Below are 27986 nucleotides of genomic sequence, written 5' to 3' on the forward strand. Positions count from 1 at the left end.
TGTTATCAGTCATTATCCACCCAAACACCTTATGGCAACCAAACATAACCACGAAGGTAACACAGCAACTCCATGTCTTGGCCCTGTTACTGCTTTCCATGGGAGATGTTCTCCTGCATCCTGTGCCAGATGATATTCAAATACCACCAAATCCAAACAGCTTGATTGGATGTGTTCTGCACAGCAGTAATGAATAGACACTGGTTTTGAAAGTCAGAAAAGACAACGTTTCTCTAGAAACAGACATTTCCTTCCAAGTCACTGCAGAGAGGGGACCTCAAAGCCCTGTGTCAGTAGTCACCTTTTGGATAAGCACAATGTTTCTCAGCCCACAAGATGAAATCTCTAGAGAAGTTGCAAATAATGTGGGATTTTTAGGCAAAAGCAATCATCATCAACCCTAAAATCACTATGGCAATATAGCAAGTGTGAAACTGTGGCTTCAGCACGGAGTACTGATGTTTACTGAAATACAAAAAGGTTTAAGGAAACCAGGTGCACCATACTGTACAAGTCATGGCCAGTGCTGGCTGTCTTCTAACAGGTAGTTTCATTCATACAACAGTTTAACAGAGAAGCTGGAAATACTGAAAGCTAACTTAAACAGAAAAACTCATAATCTGAAGCTGCTCAAAGACTTTCCAACTTCAGACAAAGTTAATGTCTTTGTTATCAGGTAAAGGAAGGCAAAACAGGCTAGCCTAGTTCTGCAGATTTTCTTTTTCTTCTTCCTTGTTTTGGGCAGAGTGCCTTCTCCTTTGCTGCACCCCACCATCTGGTCCAGCCCAAAGGTATAACCCTGCTTTATCAGTTCAGAACCTCTTTTCACATTTCACTTGAAAATGCACATGCTAGATAAGGAGAAATTTCTTCCAGGTGTCCAGAACTGAAAATAAACTCATCCTTGTACAGACAGAGGTGATACCATGTGATGGGAACACTGTGGGATAACTAGAAACAGAAAAAAAACCCCTCTTCTTTTACAGGTCAGTGTTTAAATCTCCAAAAAGAATTTCTAAGTATTTTGCATGTCTGCAGTATTCTCCACTCTCTCTCACCCAGTATTTGTTTAAATAAAGGGAGCTTTGGGAATATTTCAGAAATATGGTCTATGTATGGAAGAATGACAAACTGCAAAGATTATAAACACAAATCATCCTTAAACGCAGCTCGATCCTGGAGTTTGTCCTGTGTAGCTGGGAGGGAGTGTGTTCCCTCCATCATTCTCGCCTGTGGGGAGAGGAGAAAGCAGCATCCTCCATGTTGTAGCTATAAACTTCATGTTACACATGTGGGGCATTTTCTAGACACAAGGCATGTTTACTTGGCTCCTCGCCAGGACAACTTTCTTTGTACAACGGGAACAAAACAAATACACCCGTTGTTCCTCAATCCAAGTGTGGTAAATGCACATGACTGATTGCTGCCATGGTAGGGGTTTATAACTTACTACATTTAGCCTGGTTCTTTGTAGCTGCTTCGTATGAGAGTAAGTCTGGTTTTGATTAGGCTTGTAGAGAGCTGTCAGAAAGTCAGGCTCGAGCAAATAAGCCCCTGTAGATTCACTTGGAAAAGCTCATAAAATGTCTGCTGTTCATTTAAATTAAGCTCAGAAAGAAACACAAACCTGAGAGCTGCCAGTGTTTATACATTTGATTAAGAATTTTTTTTTTTTCTTGGGGGGCAGAGTAGGCTGGGAGAGAAGATATTCTGGGAATGAGCCTAGTCAGAGAGCAGCCTTCAGCCCAGACCCTCATTCCTGCACACAAAGCAAAGGAAAAACAGGCTTATGCAGGCATCACGAGCTATAGGAGAGCCAGAACAAATCCCTCCCATGAAGTAAAGCCCAACAGTGGAGGAGCAGCACTACTGTGCAGGCATTTCTGAAGCCATTAGGTTGTGGCAGTGACTAAAGCAAGTTTGGGGAATACTTTCTTATACATGGCTTGCTTCTTTGTAGTTTTTATACACATCTCTGAGCCTTAATGGAATCTCCCTGGGCTGTAACCTAGGTGGCAAAACAGGATGGTATGTGGCACCTGAGCTCTTCCAGGGATAGCACAGGTCTTCATGCGAGGCTGCCAACCCCAGAGTGTGGTCCCCATCCTACACACAGATGCCCCTATGTGCAGATGCCCCTATGTAGTGTTTCTCCCTGCTTGGAATGGATTTGCCAACTGGCTCCTTTAGCTTGTTGCTGTGCTTTTATTTTCTTAAGTACTCACTGGTTTATACACCCATGCTCTCAGTTCTCAGGGCGTGAGCTCTGTACCCCCAGCCTGGATAATGGCATTGATCTGTCATCTTCAGCTCTCACTCTTCACTGTCTGAAACTCTCCTTGCAGTTTATTTTACTTAGGAGGCATTGCCTGGCCCCCGCCTCTGCTGTCTCTGAGGCAAGCAGGCTGGCTCCTCCCTGCCCCTCTCCCTTTCAAGCATGCACATGTGCATCCTCAGCTCTCCCACACCCTGGCTCACACATTCTCCATATGAAGATAACAGGCTCAAAACTTCCCCTCTTTGCCTGCTTCTGCCTCATCTGGGTCCCACAGGCTCCAGCATGTCCCCTCCCCATGTGAGGCTCCACAGCTGTCCTCCAGAGACATCCTCGAGGCGTCCGTCTCCCTGCCTCCCCCCACGGCCCCATCTCTCAGGTTTTAGGGCTCCCAGGACACATCTCCAACTGCCAGGCTGCCATAAATCCAGCAGCACCTCCCAAAGTCTCCAGCTGTGTGGTGTCTGCAGGGGGACACACCTGCCCCTGTACACATGTGGATTGTGTCTGCTGCTCCTGCTTGGCACTTTGTTAATGTGCCTTCAACCTCTGGAGCTGGGACAGAGGATGGACATAGGTTCTGATGTCCCTGGGCCAAGCCCCCAGGTGCAGAGCTTCCCCCAGGGCCCCCAGGTCTCCAGAGGTTAAGCACACCTCATCCCTGCACTGAGGGCACACGAGCATTCGGGGCTTGAGGCTGCCAGGGGGCAGAAAGGACAGACATCCTCAGGAATTTGGCATCACAACTGCTCATTATTTAATAGGCTGATAAATAAGTAGCTCTAAACAAAGCTTGGAGCTCCTGCATACCTGTGTCTTTGACCACTCTGCATCAGCATTTAAGTCTCCAGTGGGGCAATGGGTGCCTTGTAACCAGAGGGGGATAATCTCTCTGTCAATATTATCTATGATTCTGCAATTCTCTTTATTTCTGTCTGGCCATCCACACAAATGTTTTCAGAGATGTTATAGCTGCTGCACCTAAGCAACCAGAACAAAGTCCCCTGATGCCCACTGCAGGGTCCTGGGGACAGTTTGGGAGTCTCTCAGTAGTGAAACTCTTTATTAATTACTTGTATTGTTACTAATAAGAAGGTGGGGAAGCACTGGCCTGCTCAGTAGGGCACACAACAGGTCCTGCCCTCATTTTAATCAGAGCCTCTTCAGTCCTATCATGCCAAGGCCAGGCTGCATTTGGCCGAATACATGTGCTAATTGTAGAAAGCAGTTAATAGGCACAAAGAATTATCTGTATCTTACCTAGTGCTGGCATTTTATTAATTGTTCCCAAAGATGGAGCTTTTCAGACTTTTCTTTTAATTATAAGGAACAGTTGCCAAAAGCAATTTCCCTCAAGCAACTTTCACCAGTCTTTGAAGCCTTCATTATTCTGGTATTATTACAAGGCCAGGTTCTGAGAAGTCTCTTAGACAACAGCTGGGGGGAAAAGTTAGTATCTCCTGATGTTGGCTCATCTGAGCCTCCTGAACAGTTTTCTCTGCTCACACTCCATGTTTCGAGAAGATAAGAGGAGGCTACCTTTAAGCATGTTAAAAAATAAGATAAAATTGTAATACCACCTGCAGGAACACATAAAGGCCCCTTGAGTTTTGTGGGTGATTTAGGGAGGCTTTCTGTGTAGTGGTGATCTGGCGTTTGATCTTATTCCCTCTAATCCTCCCTCCCTGCCTGTATTACACATAGGAATTTGTGCATGTAAACACTCATCCAGCTACCTGGGTTGTTTTTATTTATACTAGATGATGGAGCTGCTTGAACTGCACAGTGCCTGGGCACAGAGAGCAACAACTGATGCTGTGCAACAGAAAGGCCTTTCCACGGCCATCTCAGGTAACAGGCTGTGTCTGCTACGCAGACACATCACCTACAAAATCCAGTCCTGCTGCACTGGCAGAAGTAAGAAACTGTCCCTGCCCTGAAGATTTTAGTCTGCAAGAAGCTAGGAGCTGTACAGTAGACAAAACATGGAGGAAGAACCATGGGCACAGTAACTGTATCCCATGGGTGCACAGAAACTTAGATATATTAACAGGATATTTCAGCCCCCTACACATTGCCTGCTTGTCTATTACTGGTTGAATAGTTCAGACATGAAGTGGTAGCACCAAATCATCCCTAACCTGGGAGAAGTCCCATCCAACCAAGGGAACAGACTTCAAACCTCTGGATGGCCCGTGACTTACAGAGAAACAGCACAAATCCAGAACCATTGCAGTCAATACTTTCACAAGGGTATTTTTTCTGTGACAAGTGACATAAGTGTATTGTGGAGATGTCTAGGATGGCCTGTGGCAAATTTAAGAAATGGACAAATATGATGAGGAAAAAAAGCATTTCTCAAGAAATGAGAGCCATGTCATTGATCAATCACAAAGGTAAGGAGTTAGATGACTTATACAATATTTCAATTTTACTTTAAGCTCTTGCTGCAAACCACCAGGTACACAAGATACATTCCTTTCATGAGGAATTTCTAGGATTTTGATCTGTTAATGCTGACAGAAACCTTCTATCTGTTTAATGGTACCCTATATTTCAACAAGTTTATAGTGACACTCAGCATTTATTTCTTCTCTTGGCCAACTGGATATAAACAGAGCTAAATTAGGTATTTTCCTTTGTAACATCAAGCTTCAGGCAGCTTCTTTTATTGCTACTAAAACTCTGTAAGGTTCATTGTTAAACTCCACACAGGCAGCTTAATGCACAGCATTGCCCTGCAGCAGTTTTTAGCAATAGAGGAAAACCATGATGCATTATGGCATCCACAGACACCACTGCCAAAGAATACATGCAAATGGATGCCCAGAGTTCAGAATTTCTAAAATAACCGTGCCACCTATATGAAAGGCATTCAGAGATGGAAATCAAGAGTCCACAAAAATGTGTGTGGATGAATTTACATTCTAGACAAAAAAGACTCATTAGCTTGAAACAACTGAGGATAGTAAAGCTTATTAAATGATCACAGATATTGAGCCACTTCCCATGGAGATGCCACAATGGCACAATGAAATTGATAAATGTATGATACAAAGCTCTTGTCAGGCCTTCTCCTGAAACCTGCATGCCATTTCTGTGTCATCTGTGCTCAAGAAAGATGGGTTGAAACAGAAATATATTCAAGGCCACCCAAACAGGTGGGAATGAAGAGCCTCTCTCTCTTCAGAGGAGATGGAAAGATTTGGCTTTCTTAGCCTAGAGAAGCAAAAACTAAGAAAAGATATTATTATTCTCATCAGTAGGGCAAATACGAAAGGAGGGAACAAGGACTTCTGAAAATAAAAAATTATACTGGCAGAAGAACAAAGAGATACAGCCTGGAAGTGTATAAATTTGGGCTGGGAATCAGAAGAATAGTTTCAAACATCAGAGATGTGAAAATCTGGAACAATGCTGCAATAAGAGATAGAGTGTTATGCAAAACAAACTTGTTTTGAAAACAGCAATCAATAAGATTAAGAGCATGATTATCCAGAGGAGTTGCTGTGACAGCAGGGCTCCTTCCAGCTCTACCCTGATGCTGCAGAAGATGTAATTGACCCTTAGAAAATTAGAGAATCAACAGAAGGTGCAGCTAAAGGCAGGGAGAATGCTTCTGATTCAGAGACTTTGCAGAATTTTTTAGGAAAACACCTATTTCAGTCATAGACAAAGGGAATTGTGGAGCAACTTGCCAGCCGTCACAACTGACCAATCACTGAGAAGGCAGCAATTTTTCAAGCTGACATTTTCTTGACCTAGAGAAGAACTAGGAATACTAAAAAATGGGAAAATGTTAAAAGTGTTTCATTTTCAATGTGATTTTCAGTTTGGGGGTTTTGTTGTTGTTTTTTTAAAGTAAACTTTTTGAGAAGACCAGTCAGAATATGACCAGGCAAATATAATCACTTTAAAGAGCCACATTGATTTTGAAAAATTAACCCCCCAAAAACCTAAATCCAAAATAGTTTCTCCAATAATGGATTGATAGTGATGTTCATCTCACCACCCATATGCCGGATTTTTTCACATCCTCATCAGGCAGCAATCTTCAACAGATCAATCAGCAAGCTAGTTCTCTTTGACATCTGTTGATACTGCTCAGAACTGTAACATTCATACATTTACTTGGAAACCTCACTTCTGCGATCAGCTTTTTTAACTGGTGTTGAAGCTAAAACCTGCTTTTTCCTTGCATAAGGCAATAGTGCCATCTCGTGGGAAACACCTGGCTTTGTACCTTCTGGTGGGAAAAGGAGCTTGGAGCCTTTCTTAACATAAACATCTCCTCAAGAAAAATAAATGTTTTGTTTTTGTTTTTTTTTTTTAAGTCGGCTCCCTCGGTCGAGCATGTAAACTTCCATCTAAAATGCCCACTAGACTTTTCTGGGTGCTGTGGCAAGGTTTCATAAGGTTTTTGCTCTGCTCCGAGGTGCTCTCCTGCAAACCATGGTGCCAGGGCCCTGCTCGAGCACAGCCCAGGTCCTGCCGGGAGGCTCCCTTGAGCAGCCAGGAGAGCACCCAGCCCAGCTCCAGCTCTGCCCAGGGCAGAGCTGTGCTGCTCCCAGTTGCCCAGCAGGACCAGCCTTGCTGGTCAAGCCCATGCCACAAGGCCTCAGGTCCGCTGCACGTGTGCCACACACACAAATTGCCAGTCACACCTCAACCCTGCTTCTGTTGACATTTTCAGTCCATCTTACCTGATTTTGTGCCTTTTTACCCTTTTAATGGCTTTTTCCTTCAGTCTCTGCAAATCCAAGACACAAACACACAAGACTTCACACACCAAGGAGCACAGGAAACTTTACATTTAAAATGTCATCCATCTTACAGACAGAAATCAAGGAGGATTCACCTTTTTCTTCCACAAGCAGTGTGAGAAGTCTGCCAGGAACAAGGCCCTTTCTTCCAGCAAGCTCCACGTGCATGGCTCCTTGGTGAAGAAGGGAACTGAGTAACCCCAATCTGCTTCCTGTTAGACAAAGGAGATGTTAAACAGAAACCAGCTGCCTGCTTCAGGCTCCAGCCTCTTCTGAAAGGCATCTCCTGCTACTGCCACACTGGTCTGCTGTGACTCCTTACAGGCTGTAAGGGCTTTCCCGCCAAATTTATGGCATGCTGTGACCCCATCTGGGCTCCAGTCAACCCACTTCTCTGTAAGCAAATACAGGTACATCCCAGCAGTTGTTTTCCCAAGCCCTGATAAAGGGGGTGAGTTTTGGAGTCACACAATAGATATGAATCAGAAATAGGAATGAAACAGGATTCTGTATTCATAGCAAGTCCCCTTCCTGCAGCCGGCACTCAGTGGATCAAGACACACTCAAGAGTGAATCTCAGGCTGGTGCTTCCACTATGCTGCTGGTTCAGCACTAACATTGAAGCCAAGTGTCAGGAATAAACAGCAATATGTTACTTTCATTTATCATTTGCACACTTTTGCCAGTGTTATAAAATCAGTTATATTTTAGAATACCAGTACTGTAAAATGAGAAGAAACTGTGACACATAGGTATTTTGTTTTCCTGTATGAAGCTCCAGACTGCTTCCCTAGACTGTTACACATGTAGTGTAAGAAAAACACATGCTCCCAAGCTTACAGTCCCGTGATGGACAGTCTGTTAGAACTCTCAATAAATGGTGCCAATGTAGTTACAGCAGTATCAACAAAAAAAGACCACAAGCTTACAGAGAACAGATGTCACCTTGAGGCTGAGCATCAAGTGTCCATTTGCAATAATAGCAATTGAGACCTGGTTTAATTTGGTTTAAGCTAAATTCAGAGCAGCTTAGGTCCTGCTAGTGTAAGAGTTTAGGCTTGCTATTTTGTTAATTCTCTAACAATATAACCAACTTACAATACACTTTTGAGGTGGAAATGGACATGTAATTTAGATTGCAGTTAGTCATTCCTGAAATTCCAGTGTGGGTGAGAAAAACATATGGCACTAACCGGTATTAATCACCTGAAGATTGTTAAATTCAGAGTTTCATATGCATTTCATTGACTTAATTTCATTCTTAGCTTAAGAATTTGAAGACAGTACTTAATTTAAAACACAAGCTCTTCAGGTTGAGCAATACACCATACACTGAAAATGAAAATACTGATTTTATTTCTACACTAAAGGACTGGCACAGCTCTGTGTCTGGTTTCAGTTGGCTAGATTCCTGCCTTAAATACAGCACCATGTAGGAGTAATCAAGTTGCCTTTTCTAAGCAAAAGTGTAATGTTCCAGATAAAAGTTAAGGCAGCAACAGTGTGCCTTGGGGAGGACTTTGCAGTGAACCAGATGGTACATGCCCTCATCTAAGCAAATCACCTCAGCTTGAATAGTAGTTATTCACTTACTTTCAGCATGTCAAATACTTTTAAAGAATAAAACTTTCAATTTCTGGTTGACACATAAAACATACATAAAGGTTCAAGGAAAATTAAGTCTACACAACATACACTAAATGCAGTATTACAATATGATGTTGGCCCTATTTTTTTTCATTAACTAAGTAGCTGAGAACCATAGTTTACCAGGAGATAGAAAAAACTTAGGAAAATACTTGGTTTTTTAAAACTCCATTTATTTTTTATTAACTAAAACAATTCAGCCATTAAAAGTGTAAACTGTATAAAAAGCCACAGGCCAAAATGATTTCTATGAATAGAAGATGATGCTTCCAAATAACAAGTGTTTGTCTTGTCTATGCTGTTTTAGGGGTGCATGTATCATCACCACAGAGAGAGGTTTTCACTGAAGGTTGTGAATGCAGTTTATAAACATACGTGTTATATCTGCTTTATGTGACTGATGTAAAAGGCTGAATGCCAGCTACTGTGAAGAGAAGGAATTAGCCTAAAGTAATCTCTCTTTATAAAATTTTTATTTTAAAACAGAGATTTTTGCATGCAGGCCAAAGCCCTTCAGGAAAAAGCAATGTCACAGGAAGCCATACTAACAGTGATAAAAAGCATCTTTACACCGACATTTGCCTTTTGAACAGGTAACACTGCTTTGAGAACTGTGTTTTTGCAAGGAAGAAGTGCTGCCTTCTCAAAGCCATAAGGAAGTATAAACACACAACCCACTTAATTTATGTTCATGCTTTTGTCTCTTAACAGGAAAATGGCACCAAGTGTTCTGTCTGTGCTCCCGCTACCAAATGAAAGGTACAGCTTCCACATAAACAACACACCTGTAGATCAGCAAGAGCCTGACAGATACATGTGTAAACTATCAAAAACTTCCTTCCAACTTTTCAACCATAAAATGAAATGTACATTTCTTCAGTATACTTATTTTAGTATACTTTTTTAGTATACTGAAATTTCGATTTTAGTATAATCAAGTATCCTTGACTAGTGTGCTGCATGACTAAGAGGAATACAGTACTGAAACTTAAAACATTCAATCTGAACACATGCTAATATAGCTGCAAGGCATAACAAATGCATTTTTGTTTTTCTAATACAAAGTTTCACCATTTAATGCTACAGTAAGAAAATCATTGTGTAGTTAACATCAATCAGAAGCAGCTGAGAGAGGTTACATAAAGCTGAAAGACAGCATTTAATTCTGGTGGCACTTTTACAGGATGACAAACTTCTGCAGAATATACGTGCAATATAAATGTAAAGTTAAAAGGCTCAAATCCTGGAGGATGTACAGGCATGTTTTCCACGGAGCATTTTGATAATTTTTTGCTTTCACATTTACTTTCTCCAGGCTATATTTTTGCTTTAACTTACCACTCATCTCCACAGCCTCCTACAAGTCTGAATCAGCACCACACTCACTGCCAACCAGATTAGATGGGAGGGCTCCACTAACCTCCTGCTCCCAACTTTCTTTCTCTCTTTCTCAGTTATTTCAAAACCAAAAATGCTGATACTAAAATAAACATTTCCATGGGGAACAAACTATTTAAAGTATCAGAATAAATCCTGCTTGGTTCTCTAATTTTTACACTTAAAACATAATAAACGTCCAAACTAAGAGATAACTGGACAGGTTTTTTTCACTGTGTTCACAAGAATTACTAATCTATCAGTTTAGTATGAAAGCCCATTAAGTGTTATACCAAATAGGCCACATCAAGCAAATATTTCAAAGCTTACCCATAGTCAGTGGCATATTTCAATATACTTTTAAGTTACAAACTGCAATTTTTTACTACATTCACTTCTATGTGACATTTAACAAGGACTATTACTGCCTTGCTAAAGCATACACCTGTCCTGGGGATTGCTGGAGTATTGTTAGTTTAGGACTGTTCCATGCAACTTTTGCATTGTAGCTAGAAAATTCAGTTTCCTGCAAGGATGTATATTTAAAAGGATGCTGTGTGAGACTGGCACGTTCTAAGATTACTGCTGTTTTCTAAAATTGTAAATAAGCACCAACTAATGAAATGTTTTTCAAGTAACAGCTAACCCCAACATTCTGCAACATTCACCATTTAGATTATATTAAACATCCTGTCAAGGTAAATTGCATCGTTTGGTATCTGTGGAAAACATTCTAGGAGCAGTAAATCTATCTCCATCTGCAGGTTTACAGTATGGGTTCCCTAGTGCTGTGCAAATTTTGCCAAATGAATATGATCCTCTATTACATGCACTTTTTTTTTTTTTTTTTAATCAGAAGGGTTGTATTAGTTTCTAAAATTGTAAATAAACCTATAATTCTAAAAACCACACTGAACACAAACTCCATTTGCGTGACAATTGCCATTCACATTATTGTGAGACCTGAGGTACTCCTGAGGAGGAAAGGCACAGTGAAGTTGTTGGATCCAGACCTGCTGAATTACAGGCACAGGCTCAGCTAACGCCCTATTGGAAAAAAAGACACATTTCAGTAAAACAGTTTTTTTCTAAATCTCTAAATTAGTTTAGCTTCAAGATGGGCACACATTCATACTGTTTCAAGTCCCTCACTTCACCATCATCACCTAGCTACCTCTTTGGACTTTGAAAGGCATGGAGCCAGCAGCTTTATCTTATGTGAGGAAGGGAACAAGTTTTACTTACTATAGAACTGACCACAATAAAGGCAACCAGCAGAGAGGACTCACTTTCAAGTGGTCTGAATAGTGAAAAACAAGATCTCCTCCCAGTCGGAAATTTCAGCCTTTTTCCACACACAGAAAAGAAAGGGGCTACCCACTTTAAAAATAAAACTTGAACAAGTATTTTAGAGTCAAAGACTTTCAGCATGCTATTTTGACTCTTTCCTCAGTTGTTCATGTGAAAACCATAAGTCATTATGAACTAATATGCCTACTTACTTGGGCTTCCACTCCTCAGTGAAGGACTGCAGCTTCGAGACAACTGCAAGACAAACAGAAAAGGAAACTCAGATGTGCTACTGTACCCAACAAAGTCACCTGGGGAGCCATCAACATTCTGAAAATTTGCACCTGTTACTCTATCTGTGCAGCTCCACTGCTACAAAGTCAAATTTAACAACTTTCTCTTTTACACCTGCACACAGGCAAAAAAAGTGAGTCTTACTCAAAGCCCCTCACATTTTCAGTGTTCACATTGTCAGTTGAGGGCATCTATGACAACTTAATAAGATGGGCTAACAGCTAGAAAGAGACATGATTCTTACTGAAATAATTAAAAATATTTTGTAATTACATCATATGCAGAACTCTGTTAATGTTTCACTTATCTTATTAGTATCACCTCAGTTCTTCCCTCCTACACTGATTTTCTGCTCCTTTGAGGCAGTAGAGGGTAAATTTAGATCACTAATTTCAGAAGGCACGGGCCATATGCTGTACATGTACTGCAAGATGACTAAAACAGTTCCAGATGATGCAATCAGTTATTCAGAAGGGTACAGAAGCAAAACAAAGTAGGGGGAATGCATTCTGAAATCCAGTTAATACTTCTGAGAGTTTAACTGTGATCTGCTTCACGTACAGTATCTCCACTGATAATAACTACCTGTCAGTTCAGCTACACCTCATTCCAGATCCAGCAAAGGCATTTATTCCCAATATTAGAATGAACATGTGGCACAACAGCATTTTTAAAATGTTGCCTACATTCTGAGCTTAAAATACTAGATGCTGTTTATACTACAAGCATTCAGCTGGGGCTTACATGACGACATCGAAGAGGACTGCTGTTACGACTGCAGCTTCTACTTCTACTTTTACTTCTACTTCTGCGACAGCACTACAAGAGAAAAGTTTGACAAACCCCTTTTGAAAGAGGGCATTTAATACAGACAGACTCAGCAAGCAGGCTTGCCATGCTGGAGACAAGGCTTGGAACAGGCTCTGTCAACAATCATACATCTGCGTAATGAATACATTGAGGCAAATGGAACCATCAATCCTAAATACAGGATGAGGCACTAAAACCTAACTGATATTGGTATGGACAACTGGGGCCACACAGGGAGCAATCAGGAACTTATCTTTTTAAAATTTAAAACAGTATTTAATTACTTCCTTTAAGATATTACTTAACAAAAGGACATACCAGAGCTCCCCTTTTTGTGACTGCCTCTCCCTTCAACACCACAACATTATTTTCCATGAGAGCAGGCCATACATGATACGCCACCAAGACCGCTGTGAAATCAGAGTCCAAACTACGATGGTACCTGTTAAAACACAGAATACAAGAAATGTCTGCATATAAGTGTCAAAAGATAAATATGATACTTCCAGCCATCAATGCTAATTAAAAGCAGAATACCAGGAAGGATTAGGATACAATGAGGCTTGGCCAGCCCTTTTATAGAATGGTATCACATATAACTAACAGAGCTGTTTTAATTTCTACAAATTTTGGTCCATCTCTGTATATATGCGATGTGTGTAAACGTAAGGATGTCACATATGCATCCATATAGGTGGATAAATCTGGGCATAGGCATCTCCCACAGCAGCACATAGAAACACATACACCTGTTTTTTGAGGGTCACACACATCATAAGTGGAGAAAGCATCCCAAGACTATAGCACAGCATTGCTGTCTTCTTATTTCAGCCAATAGCTTTGAGTATCAAATAGCCAATTGCATGGTGTTTGGACAGGGTAATTAAGCAGTCAAGGATGACTTAGCACTTTCCTGTTGAAGGGCTACTTTTCTCTGTTTCTCTTCTTGGTTTCTCTAGCTCTTCCCCACCTGAGTTCCATTCTATTTCAAATTATTTTTAGAAACTTGCTTATTGGTGTGGCTTTTCTTGCTTTTGAGCTATCAGTCCCATTAGTTTTCTCAAAGGCATGGAAGTACCCTACAGTTCTCTGCCAGCTAACAAACCAGCCAGCCCTGACCCTACAGATAAAAGAAGAACTCTAATATTGTGTGCATTTTTTAAACAAAATTACCACTTTTAAAGGGCATTTTTCTTTTTGCTCAGCTCCAAACCAGAAGAGATGGGAGTGTACTAAGACCCGCATGCTGTACAGCAGCCACAGCCTGGAGGTCAAAGCACACATATTGATGATTCTGGTTACAAGGTAACACCCATTGTCAGATCTCAATAAATTTGACCTTTACAGAATGAGCCAGAAAGAAGGAACAAAGACACAAATATTTTATGAACACTGGAGGCAGACAGAGACTAAATAGGGAAAGGAAAGCTGATTATAATTTCCTCTTAAAGGATAAATTAAATATGCTCTAGAGACTGAAGTTTATCCAGAAAATTGCTCTGCTGTTCATTAAAAATAAAACTGTTAACACTGGTCCACATCCTGACATTTATATACCATCATTAACCTTAAAGGCATACCACTACAGACCCAGAATATTTGCCCCACGTTACTGCCTAGCATCAATCTTAAACCCTGATATTAATTAGGAAAGAAGTAAACTGAACAACCTAAGGCATTAGTAGTAAAAATCCAAATGAAAATAAAAAGTTCTTACTTGGTCTCACTGAAAAGTTCTCCATCAGTACTAAAGGCAATATCAAGAGGAGGAATGAGAGTCTGCATTGAAAAAGCCACACGGCACAACTCTCGAATCAAAGTGCTGATCACAATGAAATCAATTTCTGGTGGAAATGAAATCTTTGGGTTGATGTTCATGCAGCGAATTACTTCCTGAAAATAAACACAATTGAGTAATTTGAGCTCAGTAACACTTTTATTCATGGGCAAGTATGGAAATCCCTTCAGTCCCCAGCAGTGTTGTCTTAGGCTATTACAGCATATATTATCTTCAAAAAGAATGTGCTGTTATTTTAGAAATAAAATTAGATACAACATTGACAATGAGATTCCTTTTTTTTTTTTTTTTTTTTTAAGATGCAGTTTTAGAGTGGAGCATAGAATTTGAGAAATTAGTTTATATTTATTTAACTGAGACAATTACACTGTATCTTGCCCAAAATATAATTCTGGCAAAGACATTCTAGTCATAGGTAAATAAAACAAGTACTAACTGGGCCACACCACAATATTATTTTGGAAGATAAACTGCTACAAGACTTAAAATCCATGCAATAAACTTTCTTCCTCCTTAAGGTTACAGTGCATTTCTAGTCTACACTCTCTGAATTTATTAACTACTCAAATAGATCAACATGTCCCTTCCCTGCTGCCCTTGACTTACATTGACACTGGCTTGAACGTCATACAGATCCTCATGGCGAACTATATAATCTAGGACAGCGTCTTCAAGTGACTCAGGCCCCGAGTGACCCAAAGACAGAGTTTCTCTTACACGTATTTTGAACTGCCTGTAGGCCATCTTTGCTGCATGAAAAGACTCCTGAAAACATACAGAACACCCAGTTAAATCCAGGAGACTGAGATTAATTTTTTATAAATTATCTGAGAGCATGAAGTTAGTTAGACCAGTATAATCATTTTATGGAGGAATATAAAACGCTGCTGTAAAAGTGAAAGTTAAAAATAGTACTCATCTGGGAGGACTTCTCTGATTACATCAAGTGTGATTTATCTGCAGAAGACAGGATTTAAAAGCTTCCCACCTAACATTCTATTTTTATGTAGGATTCCATCACACACCCACAATCAGTAGAATCACATTCAAAGATATCAAGAGCAGAATTCAGTAAAGCATTTTGTGCCACAGCCTAACATGTCAGACAGGAGCACCTCTTGTCTGTTGGGAAGAAAGGCTGAACTGGAGAGTGTAGACTGAATGACACTTGTGAGAAAAACCTTCAGTAAGTTAAATGTGCTTGGGTTCACACACATTAAGAGACATACTGCCTCTCTGACACAGGTAGATACTGCACCAACTTCATGGAAAAGAGATTAAGTACAGAAAAATGAAAACAAATTTCTTCAGAATGAACTCATAGCAACTGTGAGGTATCTAGGTAATTTCAAGGGACTCAATAAAACTAGAAAAGGACATAGCTACATGGAAGAGGGAAGCATGACATGGAAAGATTTTTAGCTTTCTAAAATGTAGTATTCCCAAAAGAACTCATCTAAATGAGGCGGTGCTGTTCAGTGCAGAACCATCTACCCTTCAGAGCCCTTCATTCTTAGGCGCCCCTTTTAGCACCTGTACAGGAGGTTGCTGACCCTGTTCTACTGTTGGGACTGGACAGTCAGAAAAGGACACTACATTGAGAGCACAGTGTAAAAGTGTGAAAATGGAAAGTAAAATCAAAAGGGAAAGAATTCATTTTCTTCTCAGTACGTCACAGAAATACTAATTCACACACTCATTTAATCCGATCCAGCCATAATATTTTACAAAACACTTCTGGTCTGTAAAACAGGAACTCTTTTTTTCTTACCACAGCTGCAATGTATATTATCCTCCGCACCATCTCCATGTCACTGATGTATGTCCTCAGAAGGGTCTCTGCATCCAGACGCTCTTCAGCATAGATGTCCCCAAAGCGGGCGAGCAGGCCGCTGCGCCGGGAGGCATTGGTGCGCCTGGCGCGGCCGGGGGAGCAGCTCCGCAGGCGAAGCGGGCTCAGCGACCTGCTCGTTGGGGACGGAGAGCGGCTCCGTGCAAGCCTAGGGCAGACACGTAAGAAGCATGAAAGCACTTCACCAGCCTCGGATGCTTTCACCTTGTGCACAGAGCTTTGTGTTGTGGCAATGCATTTTATGGGCTAGAGCTTGAACAATAAAATTAAAGTAATTCCTAAAGTGTGTACAGCCAAGCACTTCGTTCTGGGGAAACTTTTAACTAGTAATACCTTGGAGATTTGTTCCTCTTTCAGTAACACTGAAGAGTTGTAAGGTCAAACAAGTGAGAGCATAACAAACAAGTGGTGCCCTGCAATGGTACATTATTCAAAGAGGACTTATAAACAAAAAAAAAGTAAACAACAACAAACCCTAACCCTATCTTTTTATCTCATACAATTGCTTTAATTGTATTTTGTAAAGCTGCTCTCTTTGCTGTTTTGCCAGAAGCTAAATAAACAAACATGCCTGAAATTAAATCATTTGGGCACTGAGAAAAGTCAGTTAAAGAGTTTATGTTCCTTTATAACGAAGTACAAAAACTTAGCTTTTGTTTATACTTGAATTTAAAATGAAGAGGGAATTCATGTTGTTCAACATGAGCAATTTCTCTGTTTCAGTAACTTCCCTGAATAATGCCTCTACCTGCTCCGGAGAACAGACTTTTGGGCATCCAGGATAGAAATCTCATCCCGCAGTATCTGAATCTGCTGCTCATAGTCATTCAGACGATCTAACTTCTTCAGGGCATCCTTCTCTTGGGCACAGGAAGTCTTCAGTCTTAACCATACATAATAACATCAGTCACAAGATGTCCTTCTATCAATGCAAACCATCTATCAATTAATCCTCATAATCAAACAAAAATAACAGAAAAAGAGAAATCTTGATCAAGCTCCATATACTGAAATAAGGGGAAATCAAGAGTTGAAAAAAAAAGCATTCACCAAAGCATATTCTTAATTATGCTTTAAAATGTAAAAGTGTACTGTGGCAGGAGACTGGATACACTGCACTTTAAGAGGAGAGATGACTGGTTAACATTTTGTGTCCTTGCACTAGTGCAGATTATGAGGTCTAAGAAAAAAACTGGTTTCTTTCTCATATTTAAGACATTAACTAAACCAGATCACTTTTCTGTCCTACAGTTTAAGACTAGGTGTTTTCTTATGTCAGGTTCATCATGTTTTCAAGTAAGGTGAAAAGTTAATAATTTCTCTTCTGCTCTCCCTAAGAGAAACAGTGTTTCAGAAACACTGGTGGACTACCATTAAAGCAAGTTTATCCTCTGCTCTTACTCTTCCTTCATATTAGAAAGTATCCCAACATCTCTACTTATACTCCTAACACAGATATTACTGTAATTTTCCTCTTTTCAAAAGAAGAAGAAAAAAAATGTTTTATATTAATTTTGGATGCCTGGAGTCTGTCCATCCTTTTCTTTACTGAAGGACTCCACTGAGATTTTTGAGGCTCTGAACCAATGAAAGGTGAAACACTTCTCAATTGACAGGCTTCCTGTTCTGACTTTTTAAGGAGAAGGCTGACTGAGAGGACCACAGGTAAGCTGCTGTAACAGCCCAGAAGACAAAAATATGTTCAAAAAATGCTTTCGGTATGCAAGACAGAGAGACTATAGACAAGAGGAATGAGATAATCAGATATTTCAAAAAGTCTCAAGAAACAAGTTTAAAGACCAAGTTGCAAAGGACACACCTGGCAAACTGTTCCTTACATTAAAAAAAAAATCCTGCCCTAAGTGCCACAGATTAGTTCTGACCTCACTTTTTCTACTTTTAGAAGGATTCAGGTGAAGAACAGGCAAATCTGATTTCACCCATCTAAAAGGGTTCAAATTTTGAAAAAAACTATTCACAGAACATGAAAAATGGCACCTTTGCTTTAATCGAAAGTGGAACACCCAGGCAGAAGATGCAAATGCAGAGTGCCAACTAAACTGAGAGTCAACATGTACCATAGGTATGTGGAGATTACAGAATTCCTGAGTTCACAAGATAGGAATGTTTTATTATTTTGTCACTAGTACAGATGGCAACATGAATTTCTGCCCAGTCTGCATTAAAACTATACATGTGAATGGTGAGATGCTTTCTTCCTTACTAATAGTTTTAATTGAGAAGACAGCAGTCAGGTTATATCTAAGAATCAAGGAGTTATATTAGCTACTTTTCACCCAACAAATCAGAAGAGCCCATTTTATGGGAATATAAGTTTATTACCCAGGTAGCGATCCAAAAAATTAAAATCCAAAGTGAAACACTTGCTAGGAAAGTCCATGGATGACATGTCACTAACATTATTCTAGAAGCAGTGATAAACATCCAGAGATGAACAAGTGATATTCAACTTGGTATTGGAAGCAGAAACTCTAATGGCCTAAGGTTTTTTTGTTTGCTCATCTTCATAGTTGCCCTAGGAGGAAAGATAAACTTGTGGACATTCATATCCTTTCCTGCAGTTTAAGCAGCAAAGTCAAGCTTCCTCCATTTTTAAGAGCAGCAAGGTCATTTAACTGAAAGGCTGCACACGTGTATTTTAAAAGTATTACTGTATTTCTGTTGCTGAAATGTCAGAATTCACTTGATATTGGAAGTAATTTCAACTATTTTTGTATTATTTTCTGATAATATAACACACACGCAAAAAACCAAAACACCCCAACAAAAACAAAAGACATGAGGTACATTTCATAAGAGTGTAGAATTATTGCTGCTTCTCTGTGTTCAAATGGAAAGGTAGCTGCACCCTTACTAATCCAAATTAACTTCCCACATAGGAGCAAACACATGTAGAAACTCAAAAAACATTTTTAAACCAGAGATATTGACATTACCAGTTGCCACTATGTCTGTGCAGATCGGCAAAGGGATTTGGCAAAAACAGTCTAAGAGAAAAAGCCATATAAAGAATTTTCTCTTAAGACAGACAGACTGAAGTCTCTTTCATTTAGCACACATGCTACTTCCAAGAGCATCATAGTAAATTGCAAAAAATGGTTTCCAGCTATATTTAGAAAATAATTCCCTCCTCTTTAACTTCATCTCCCAGATTCAAATGCTATCAAGCTGCTCATTTCAAGGAAGTTGTGGAAGCCCCATCCCTCAAAGTGTTCCAAGGCCAGGCTGGATCGGACTCTGAGCAACCTGATCTAGTGGGAGGTGTCCCTGCCCATGCAGGGGGGCTGGAGCTAGATGATCTCCAAGGCTCCTTCCAACCCAAACCATTCTGTGATTCTATGATTCCTCTCTCCTAATGAAAAAAGTATAGAAGTTCAGACACTAGGGATCTTCTCACATAGATCTACTTAGGCTAATTCTCTCTATATATAGCACCAAGAAACAAACCTACAGGATGCTAAGAAGCTAGACCTACTTTTTGCTCTAGCATAAGACAGTGTAGCATAAACAGAACCTGCTCAGGTAAACGACAGACTGTGTCTCTGCATGCTGACTGTCTGCCACAAATACCCCAAGATTCAATTTTTCTTACGCTGCTTTTAGCTGAATAATTTCATCTTCTGCTGCCAAAAGAGTAGAGGCGGATTTGGTCTTTGCATCTTCAAGAGCCAACTGGGTTTTTGCCAGACTGCAAGAAAAATTAATAACCTTCATGGTAAAGGCAGAGATTCTACCAGAGAATTTTGTATGACAAACTGACTGTTTGAGCAGACCAAGTCCATGCAAATGTAACATATGAAAACAATCACAGTGGGCTTTGTGCAGACTATCAGCACACAAAGAGCTTATAAGAAGTTGCATTCTGATAACAGAATTATTTTGCCACAACCCATTATTTTTAATTAAGACTCAAGTACATTTTCTCCACCAATTTCAACAACTTACAGTATTTGGAATGACTTCACTGTCCGTAGATGTCTTGGGACATGAATTCTCTTTTTCCTGCACTTGTCCCCTGCCTACCAATAACTACATAATCACAGCTCCATACTGTATCACCCTGAAAGGATTAGTTCTGAAACCTTCACACAACTTCACCTATGAATTACCTCTTCCCAACCCTCCACCTTCCAGACTTCTACCTTTGCAAACCACACCCAGCACCTCTCTGACCTGACTGCAGGAAGAAATGCCACCCAAAAAACTGTCCAAAAACTTTACTACCAATTTCTCGCTTCTAACAGGAATATAAAAAGTTACTTTTTCTTGTAGTGCAAACTGCCCCACAATAACTGCAATCTGTATTAGTGAATAACTTTCCTTGTACTTCTCACCTTAACTATCCAACACTTTTCTCCAGCTCATTAAATAATCTCTTTCTATCTACACAGGAGACTAGGATGACAAGCCTCACCCCTAAACCAACCTCTATATATCTGAACCACAGACCAGTTGAGGTTGGAAGGGACCTCTGGAGGTCATCTAGTCCAACCTCCCTGCTCAAGCAGGACCATGTAGAGTCAGTTTCCCATGACCAGGTCCAGACAGCTTTTTAATATCACCAAGGTTGGAGACTCCACAGCCTCTCTGGGCAAGCTGTGCCAGTGCTCAGTCCACCTCCTAGTCAGAAAATGTTTCTTGATGTTGAGAGGTAACCTGTGATCCAGTGGTATCCACTGCCTCTCAGCCTCTAACTGGGCACCACTGGAAATAGCCAGGGTCTGTCTTCTTTACACTGTTCCTTCAGGTATATATGTTAATAAGATCCACCAGTCTCCTACAACTCTTCTCTACAGTTAGAAATATCAACAGAAAAGAAACTCCTTTGCTTTTTAAACCTTCCAGGCTTGAATTATTTTGCAAGATTACCTAATTCTGGCAAACCAGTTGAAATGTGAAGAATAAACAAAAAACCTTTCTCTTCTTCCAGACAATGTGGGGTGCTTCTCTGGTGCCTACCTTGTCACTTTTGGTATTTAATGTATACCACAAGATCACAAGATTTTTTTATCCTCATCTTCTTTACAGGGGGATCTTTAACTAATCAGGGCTGACTGACTGTTTTGATAGCGAAAAACTGGAATACTTGCATTCATCCAAGATGAGACAAAGATGCTAATACATGTTAATGAATAAGGGAAGACCAACCGATATCATCTCCCTTGCCTTCTGTAAGATCTTTGACACAGTTCCACACAACACACTTGTCTCTAAATTGGCGAGGTATAGATTTGATGCATGGACTAATTGATGGACATGAAATTGGCTGGATGGCCAAGCCCAAAGAGTTGCAGTCAATAGTTCAATGTTCAAATGGAGATCAGTGACGAGCAGTGTCCCTCAGCCATCTGTTATTGGGACTGGTACTGTTCTATATCTTTATTATTGAAATTGACAGCAGGATTGAGTGCACCCTCAGCAAGTTTGTGGATGACACCAAACTGAGCACTGCAGTTGATACTCTTGAGAGAACAGATGCCATTAAGAGGGACCTTGACATGCTTGAGGAGTGAATCTCATGAAATTCAGGCCAAGTGCAAGATTATGCACATGGGTCAGGGCAATGACCAGTATCAGCACAGACTGGTGTAAAAAATTGATTAAGAGCAGCCCTGTGGAGGACTTGGAGATAGCAATAGATGAAAAACTAAAAATGGGCTAGCACATTGCCAGCCCAGAAAGCCGACCGTATCGTGAACTGCATAAAAAGAAGCATGGACAGCAGGTCAAGGGAGGTGATTTTCTCCCTCTGCTCCCCTTTTGTGAGACCCCTCCTGGGGTAGTGTGTCCAGCTCCGGGGTCCACACTACAAAAAAGACATGAAAATCTTAAGAGCCGGTCCAGAGGATTGCCACAAAATAATATGAGGGTTGGAACACATATCCTATGAAGAAAGGCTGACAGAGTTGGGGTTGTTTAACTTGGAGAAAAGAAAGCTTCAGGGAGACATTTTTGCAGCCTTTCAGTACTTAAAGGAGGCTTATATGAAAGATGGAGAGAGACCTTACTTTTTTACTTCTGTCCTAGCAATAGGACAAGGGGGTTTTGCTCTAGATAAAAAAAAAAGATTAAATATTTAGATTAGATATAAGAAAGAAATTCTTTACAATGAGGGTGGTGAGACACTGGAACAGGTTGCCCTGAGAAGTTTGGGTGTCCCAGCCCTGGAAGTGCTCAAGGTCAGGCTGGATGGGTCTTTGAGCAACCTGCTCTACTGGCAGATGTCCCTGCCAACTGCAGAGCAGTTGGACTAGATAACCTTTGGCTGTCCCTTCTAACCCAAACCATTCTGTGATTCTACAGTTCTTTGAAAGCAGGAAATATCTGCAAGATTAGGATACAGGATGAAACATTCTATCAAGCCCCTTTCCTCTAATCTAGCTTAAGCAATTTGCAGTTCTGAGAACCTGATATTCTTGCAATCCCTTAGTAAGAGCATTAAACTATATCACTTATTGTACTGACCCAAAGAAGGTGAATATTGATTGTTGTCATGCTAGCAGTATGCACAATAAAGTATCTGTCACTTGGAACTACTTCTGAAACTGCACTGGAACTGGCACTAACTGCACAAATTTGTTCCTGAAGCAATTAATACTTTTTGAGACTATAGAGGTCCACAAAATGTGTCCCATACAACTGGACAAAAGCAGTTCAGTCCTAGTCACTTATTTGAGAATTTGTCTCTTTTTCTTCCTCCATCTTACTACAGCAGGTTTTGAACTTCTTAGATGCTCACATACGGATTACATACTGTGACTGATCATGACATGTTGTAGGTCCTTCAAAAAGTGTTGCAATACAGCTATTCAATTGATTTTTATCAAGGTTTGCTCAGCATGCAGCAGTTCATTCACTGTAATTCCATTGGGATGCTCATGCGCTACACAAAACCCTTTCATCTAGAATATTGGCATGTTTTTCAACTCCTCTGCCAGAAGCAAAATCTACCAAGTTAATTTATGAATGCATGCATGACCATCATTTCTACCCCACTTTGGATACACACAGACAATCCAGAGCCTAGATGTATTTTGAAGCTCTTCTTTTAAGCCAGAAATCAAATATTTACAAATTGCCATCAGTATTTAGGTGTCAAGAGAAAAACATGGCTTGTTGAAGAACAAAAAAAAAGACAAAAAGAATCATAGTTAATTCCCCTACTCTTGTTGCACACGGTTGAGCTGTAGGCGAGTTGAAGTCAGTTCTTCCTGCAGCTCCTGAAGTTGACAAGTCTGATTGATATCCAGCTCTCTCAGCTGCTTCTCTTTCTCAATTGAATCCTTCAACAAAACAAAAACCCATGCTGCTAGAATGTTCAATCTTACATAAGCCTTCAGCAATGTAGTATAGCATGATTAGCAGATGTGTTTCTAAATGTTTTAGTAAAGACCATGTTTTAAGTAACTGAAAACAAAAGCAACTGCATACTTTCTACATGAAAAATATTAATTTCCTTCAGACTTCATGATAAAGAATATAGAAGATCTGCATATGCAGATTTACTACCTGTATATACAATATCTGATGAAAGAGTTCTTGCAGATATGTTGCTTTTTTTTTCTTCCTGTCAGACATCTTCTGACTATATCACTAACTCAAGTAAAGTTTTTTGACATGGAGCTCTGTGTTTAACAGCACATGGATTTGCCTGATACTACTTTTCTTTAAATTCAGAATGTCATGTGCAGTGACAAATCCATAACTGGTGTATCAAGCATGCTGTCATTTAGTAACATCATTATTTTAAACATTGAGGGGTTTTGGCAAAACTCTACTCCTGCAATACACTAGAATCCACCTCTCAAGGGATATTACTTTTTATTTGTCCTTATTTTAATTGTGAAAGATTTTTACAGAAGAAGTGTAAAAATGAGAAGTCAGACAACATGGAAACATCAGTGTCAAATCTCAAGATCTTCAATATCTTCCCCTAATCTGCATCAACCAATGCTCTTATTTTCTTCCAAAGCACAAAGCCACAGCAGACCTGTCTTTTCTGCTAAACTGTTAGTACTACAACTCCTTCAGCAAATACCAAATACATACTAACTCCAAGCATCAAGTCAGGCATGTGATGGTATCATGATGGACATGAGTACTTCTTTTCCCCCCCCTCTTCTGGAGATACTATAATGCTCAGATACTAAACAAAGATTATTTTTTTTCTTCAACAAAATAAGGGGAGCTCACAGATAAATGCCTGAGATTTATACACAACTTCAGCTTACACATGTATCTTCATACAGTGTTGGGTTTTTACTAATAGAGATGTAGCATAAATACTTCTCTGATGTCTTTGCAAATGTAAATGTAGCAGAAAAGGAAAAGGAAAGGAATAGCAGTGCGAGAACATAGATCATTTTACAACGCAAATTTTTCCATATTGTCACTCACTATTGTGAAACAGCATAAGCTGTAGAAGGCCAAAAGAAACATTAATGACTAATTAAATTTAAAACCCCTTTGATTTTGCTTGAATGTAAGATGAGACAGAGAAATAGCATAGTTTCCTCCATAAGCAACTAAGGTCATATTACACTCAGCAAAATCAGGTAGGAAGGCTATTATTAACAGAAAGTCAGTAAAGCTCCCCCTGCAGTTACATGTTCATACCATTCTACACCCTTAAAAAAATGTTCCTACATACCTGAATGAGAGAGGAGTTGGTTTCAAAGAGCCTTCCTGAAGTAGCACAGGAAGTCCCTAGCCATGGCAGGAGGCGAGTTTTTATTGTTTCCATACCTGCATAATGCCCACCTAAGAAAATACATACATTAAGAAATTGTGAGAACACTTACAGGAAGAGCGAGAACTTGAAAAGATAATGTGTGAAATGTGTTAGTAGTAAGACAAGGCACTGATTTACCTTCTCGAGATGTTTCATTGAGGATTGTGAAGAGCTGCCCTTGAATCTGAGAATTCAGTTCTATTATTTCACAGCATCGGTTCAGATTCTGATCACAGGAATTAATCTGTAAATTCATGTGTATTAATACATCTGACTGGGATTTCTTACTTAAAATTATTTCTGTTATAATCATTACTTTTTTCCCCCCTAAAATTATATCTTCACAACCTTTTCTTACTGCATCTGCTAGAATACTCATCTTTAAAAGGTTCACATTGTTAACAAGCAAACAAAGAAGACATCAGAACTTGTATCACCCCATTATCTCACTGCTTTAGAAAACCTTATTCCTTTCCCCATTCATCAAGAAGATGCAACCACAAATATGTCTAAAGGGAGAATCCTAATAACTGGGGGGCTGTGTTAAAATTTTTCAACACAGAGTTTTAAAAATAATGACAGGAGATTGTTGAATGAAAAAATTTATTAGTTGAAAGTCTCATCTTCCTTATTAGCTTAAATAATACATATCAGGTTATTATCTCACTGTTGCTAACAGCCACATGAGGCCTCCATGCCATTTAATCTGATTTTTAAGAGTTGCCAACTGAAACAGATACTACTGAAGAATGGGCAAAATCCAGCATTACACCTAGGAAACAACAGAACAGTAAAACTACACCACTTTCAGCAAATACAATTCTGAAAAGGACTTGAGGGGGTTAATGTGTCCAGGATGCTACTGCATGTGCCAGGAGAACCTATACTTTGTACCTGCTTCCTTAATCTTTACCCATAACCCATGCACCATCTTTATAGATTACCCTCTAGGTTTTCAGGCTTTAATAGCTCCATATGGTTTTTAAAAGCTTCCAAAACAGGTAAAACTTCCACCCGTGCCCCTGCCAGCTTGCATTCTGATTGCTGCAACATGCTTTCCTTTGGCCTCAAGGAGCAGTCTCACCCCACTGACCTCCAGCAGAACACCACCTTTGCAGTGGTGCATTTTTCCAGCTCATTACACTGACATAACACCCATGGTGCTTCCATCTGCCAGTTCCTCCTCCTCCACAATGGCAGCCTGAAGCAGCTCATCTTCGTTTCCCAAGACCTCACATACTACCCCTCACCTCACTTATGGAGAGTTCAGCTCCCACTGTTGCTCAGCCCTCCCAAAGTCTACCATCCATTTGGAAGATTTTAACATTTGTGCCTCTGCTCTTCCTCCTTTGGTGTCCTGCACTCTGTGACAGCTTTACAAGCTACCCTCAAACTCCTGCTTAAAACTGTCCATTGCCGGGAATCCTGTAGAGAGTTACACTGGATATTAACATGCTGTAACTTCTACATAACACAAAGTATAAAGAAGTATTGACTGCCCTTGAAAATGCTGCATCCCCGCTCAGCAACTTTTCTCACCAACCGCAGCACACAGTAGGTGGTTACAGGCTCATGACTAAATCAGTTATCAGTGTCCTGAAGCTAAAGAAATCTGAAGACACAAGAGTGAGAATGTTGTTATGATTTTCCACTGAAAAAATTCCCAATTGTCAAAGCTCAGTTCCCTTCTTCATCTCAGCTTTCCCTTATTTTATGTCTTCTCTACTGCTTCTATTTATTTGCTTCCTCAGTCTCCTCCATTACATCCATCTGTAGCCTTCTCTTCACCCATACTCAAAACCCTTTGGTCATGCCTGCTTCTCCCCTCCCAAAGCATTTCTGCAGCTGTGCTGTCTTGCAGCAGCCTCTCAGCTCTAACAGGTTTCCCACCCGGAAGAGGAAGCTGGATGACCCTGTTCTCACTTTCAACATCCTTTTCCCCTAACCCTTTCCTGATTGTTCTCAGGCCACAGGCAATTCCTTCTGAGCACACCCTCACCTGTGGTCCTTCAATCTGCTGGTCTTTTACCATCAAATACTTTGCTGATCCAGAGTCATCATTACAGCTCAAATATCACCTCAAACAAACACCGTGTTTAGCTTTGGCCCACGCACTACAAGGACATTGAGGTGCTGGAGTATGTCCAAAGAAAGGAAACCAAGCCTGTAAAGGGTAGAGATCACAAGTCTTACGAGAGAACTGGGGTGGTTTAACCTGGAGAAAAGGAGACTGAGGGGAAACCTTATCCATCCTTACAAGTCCCTGAAAGGAGGCTGTAGTGAGGTGGAGTAACAAGAGTAACAAGAAATAAGACAAGAGGAAATAGCCTCAAGTTGTGCCAGGGGAGGTTTAGATTGAATGTTAGGAAAAATTTATTTACTGAAAGGGTTGTCAGGCACTGGAACAGGCTGCCCAGAGAGGTGGCTGAGTCAGCATCCCTAAAGGTATTTAAAAGACACGTAGATGTGGTGCTTAGGGACGTGGATTAGTGGTGGGCTTGGCAGTGCTGGGTTAACAACCGGACTTGATCTTAAAGGCCTTTTCCAACCAAAAACAATCCTATGCTCCTGTGATGACTTTTAACCTCCAGTCCTTGCTTTCAGTGAACCTCGTCACAGGCAGAGAACACAGCCGAAGCCGTCAGGGCGGCAGGCACTGGTTGTTACAACTGAGATAAGGGGTGCGTGCGCGGGGCAGCGTTCCGAACCGGCCTTCCCGAAGCCCCGGCCGCTTCCCGCTGCCGGGGCCAGGACGGCCGGCTGCAGGTCTCGGTTGCACCGGGCTAAGCGCTGCCGCGACCCGGGCAGCGGCGGGGCCGCCCCGCCCCGCGCCCCGCGTCCCGCTGTCACCGCGGAAACCGGCGCTCGGCCCCGCGGGGCGGCTGCCTCCCGGCCCCCGAGGCGAGGCGAGGCGAGGCGGGACGCGCTCCGAGCAGCCCCCAGCGGAGGCGGATCGACCCCGCTGGCGGCCGCGGCCCACCTCGTAGTCCCGGTACCAGCTCTCCAGCTTCTCCTGCATCACCCGGCCGCTCTCGGCGCCCACCAGTCTCCTCAAGCCGTCGGCCATGGCCGGCTGCCAGCCCGCCCCAGGGGCTCGGATGCGCTGCGATGGCTGCCCCGGGCCGGGC

At 40.9% G+C, this 27986-nt stretch overlaps 1 protein-coding gene across 5 annotated transcripts; it reads right to left on the reverse strand.

Annotated features, from left to right (window-relative positions):
- Positions 1–8857: 8857 nt before the first annotated feature.
- Positions 8858–27951, reverse strand: SPATA18 (spermatogenesis associated 18). Of its 5 annotated transcripts, XM_051619358.1 has the most exons (13): positions 27839–27951; positions 24997–25102; positions 24778–24887; positions 23292–23410; positions 19720–19815; positions 16855–16989; positions 16026–16254; positions 14861–15019; positions 14174–14349; positions 12775–12898; positions 12391–12465; positions 11565–11607; positions 8858–11109 (listed from the first exon to the last, which is right to left on the reverse strand). In XM_051619358.1, the coding sequence occupies exons 1-13, from the start codon at positions 27923–27925 to the stop codon at positions 11102–11104; spliced, it is 1467 nt and encodes a 488-aa protein (XP_051475318.1). In that variant the 5' UTR covers positions 27926–27951; the 3' UTR covers positions 8858–11101. The 5 variants fall into 5 exon arrangements, with proteins under 5 accessions (XP_051475318.1, XP_051475317.1, XP_051475320.1 ...); XM_051619357.1 differs by lacking the exon at positions 27839–27951 and having other exon boundaries at positions 24997–25373; XM_051619360.1 differs by lacking the exons at positions 19720–19815; positions 27839–27951 and having other exon boundaries at positions 24997–25373.
- Between the last annotated feature and the right edge of the window lie 35 nt (positions 27952–27986).

This window comes from Apus apus, chromosome 4 (genome assembly GCF_020740795.1).
Source record: "Apus apus isolate bApuApu2 chromosome 4, bApuApu2.pri.cur, whole genome shotgun sequence".
Taxonomy (NCBI): domain Eukaryota; kingdom Metazoa; phylum Chordata; class Aves; order Apodiformes; family Apodidae; genus Apus; species Apus apus.

What these genes read in the sequence shown, in the direction of transcription:
- SPATA18 (XM_051619357.1), bottom strand. Translation starts at nt 25,237, where the DNA reads ATGAGTATTCTAGCAGATGCAGTAAGAAAAGGTTGTGAAGATATAATT. An exon ending in TAATATACATTGCAGCTGTG is followed by an intron (nt 15,020 to 16,025) that starts GTAAGAAAAAAA and finishes GTATGTTTTCAG; the next exon opens with GAGTCTTTTCATGCAGCAAA. An exon ending in TCACAAAAAGGGGAGCTCTG is followed by an intron (nt 12,466 to 12,774) that starts GTATGTCCTTTT and finishes TTTCTCTTGTAG; the next exon opens with TGCTGTCGCAGAAGTAGAAG.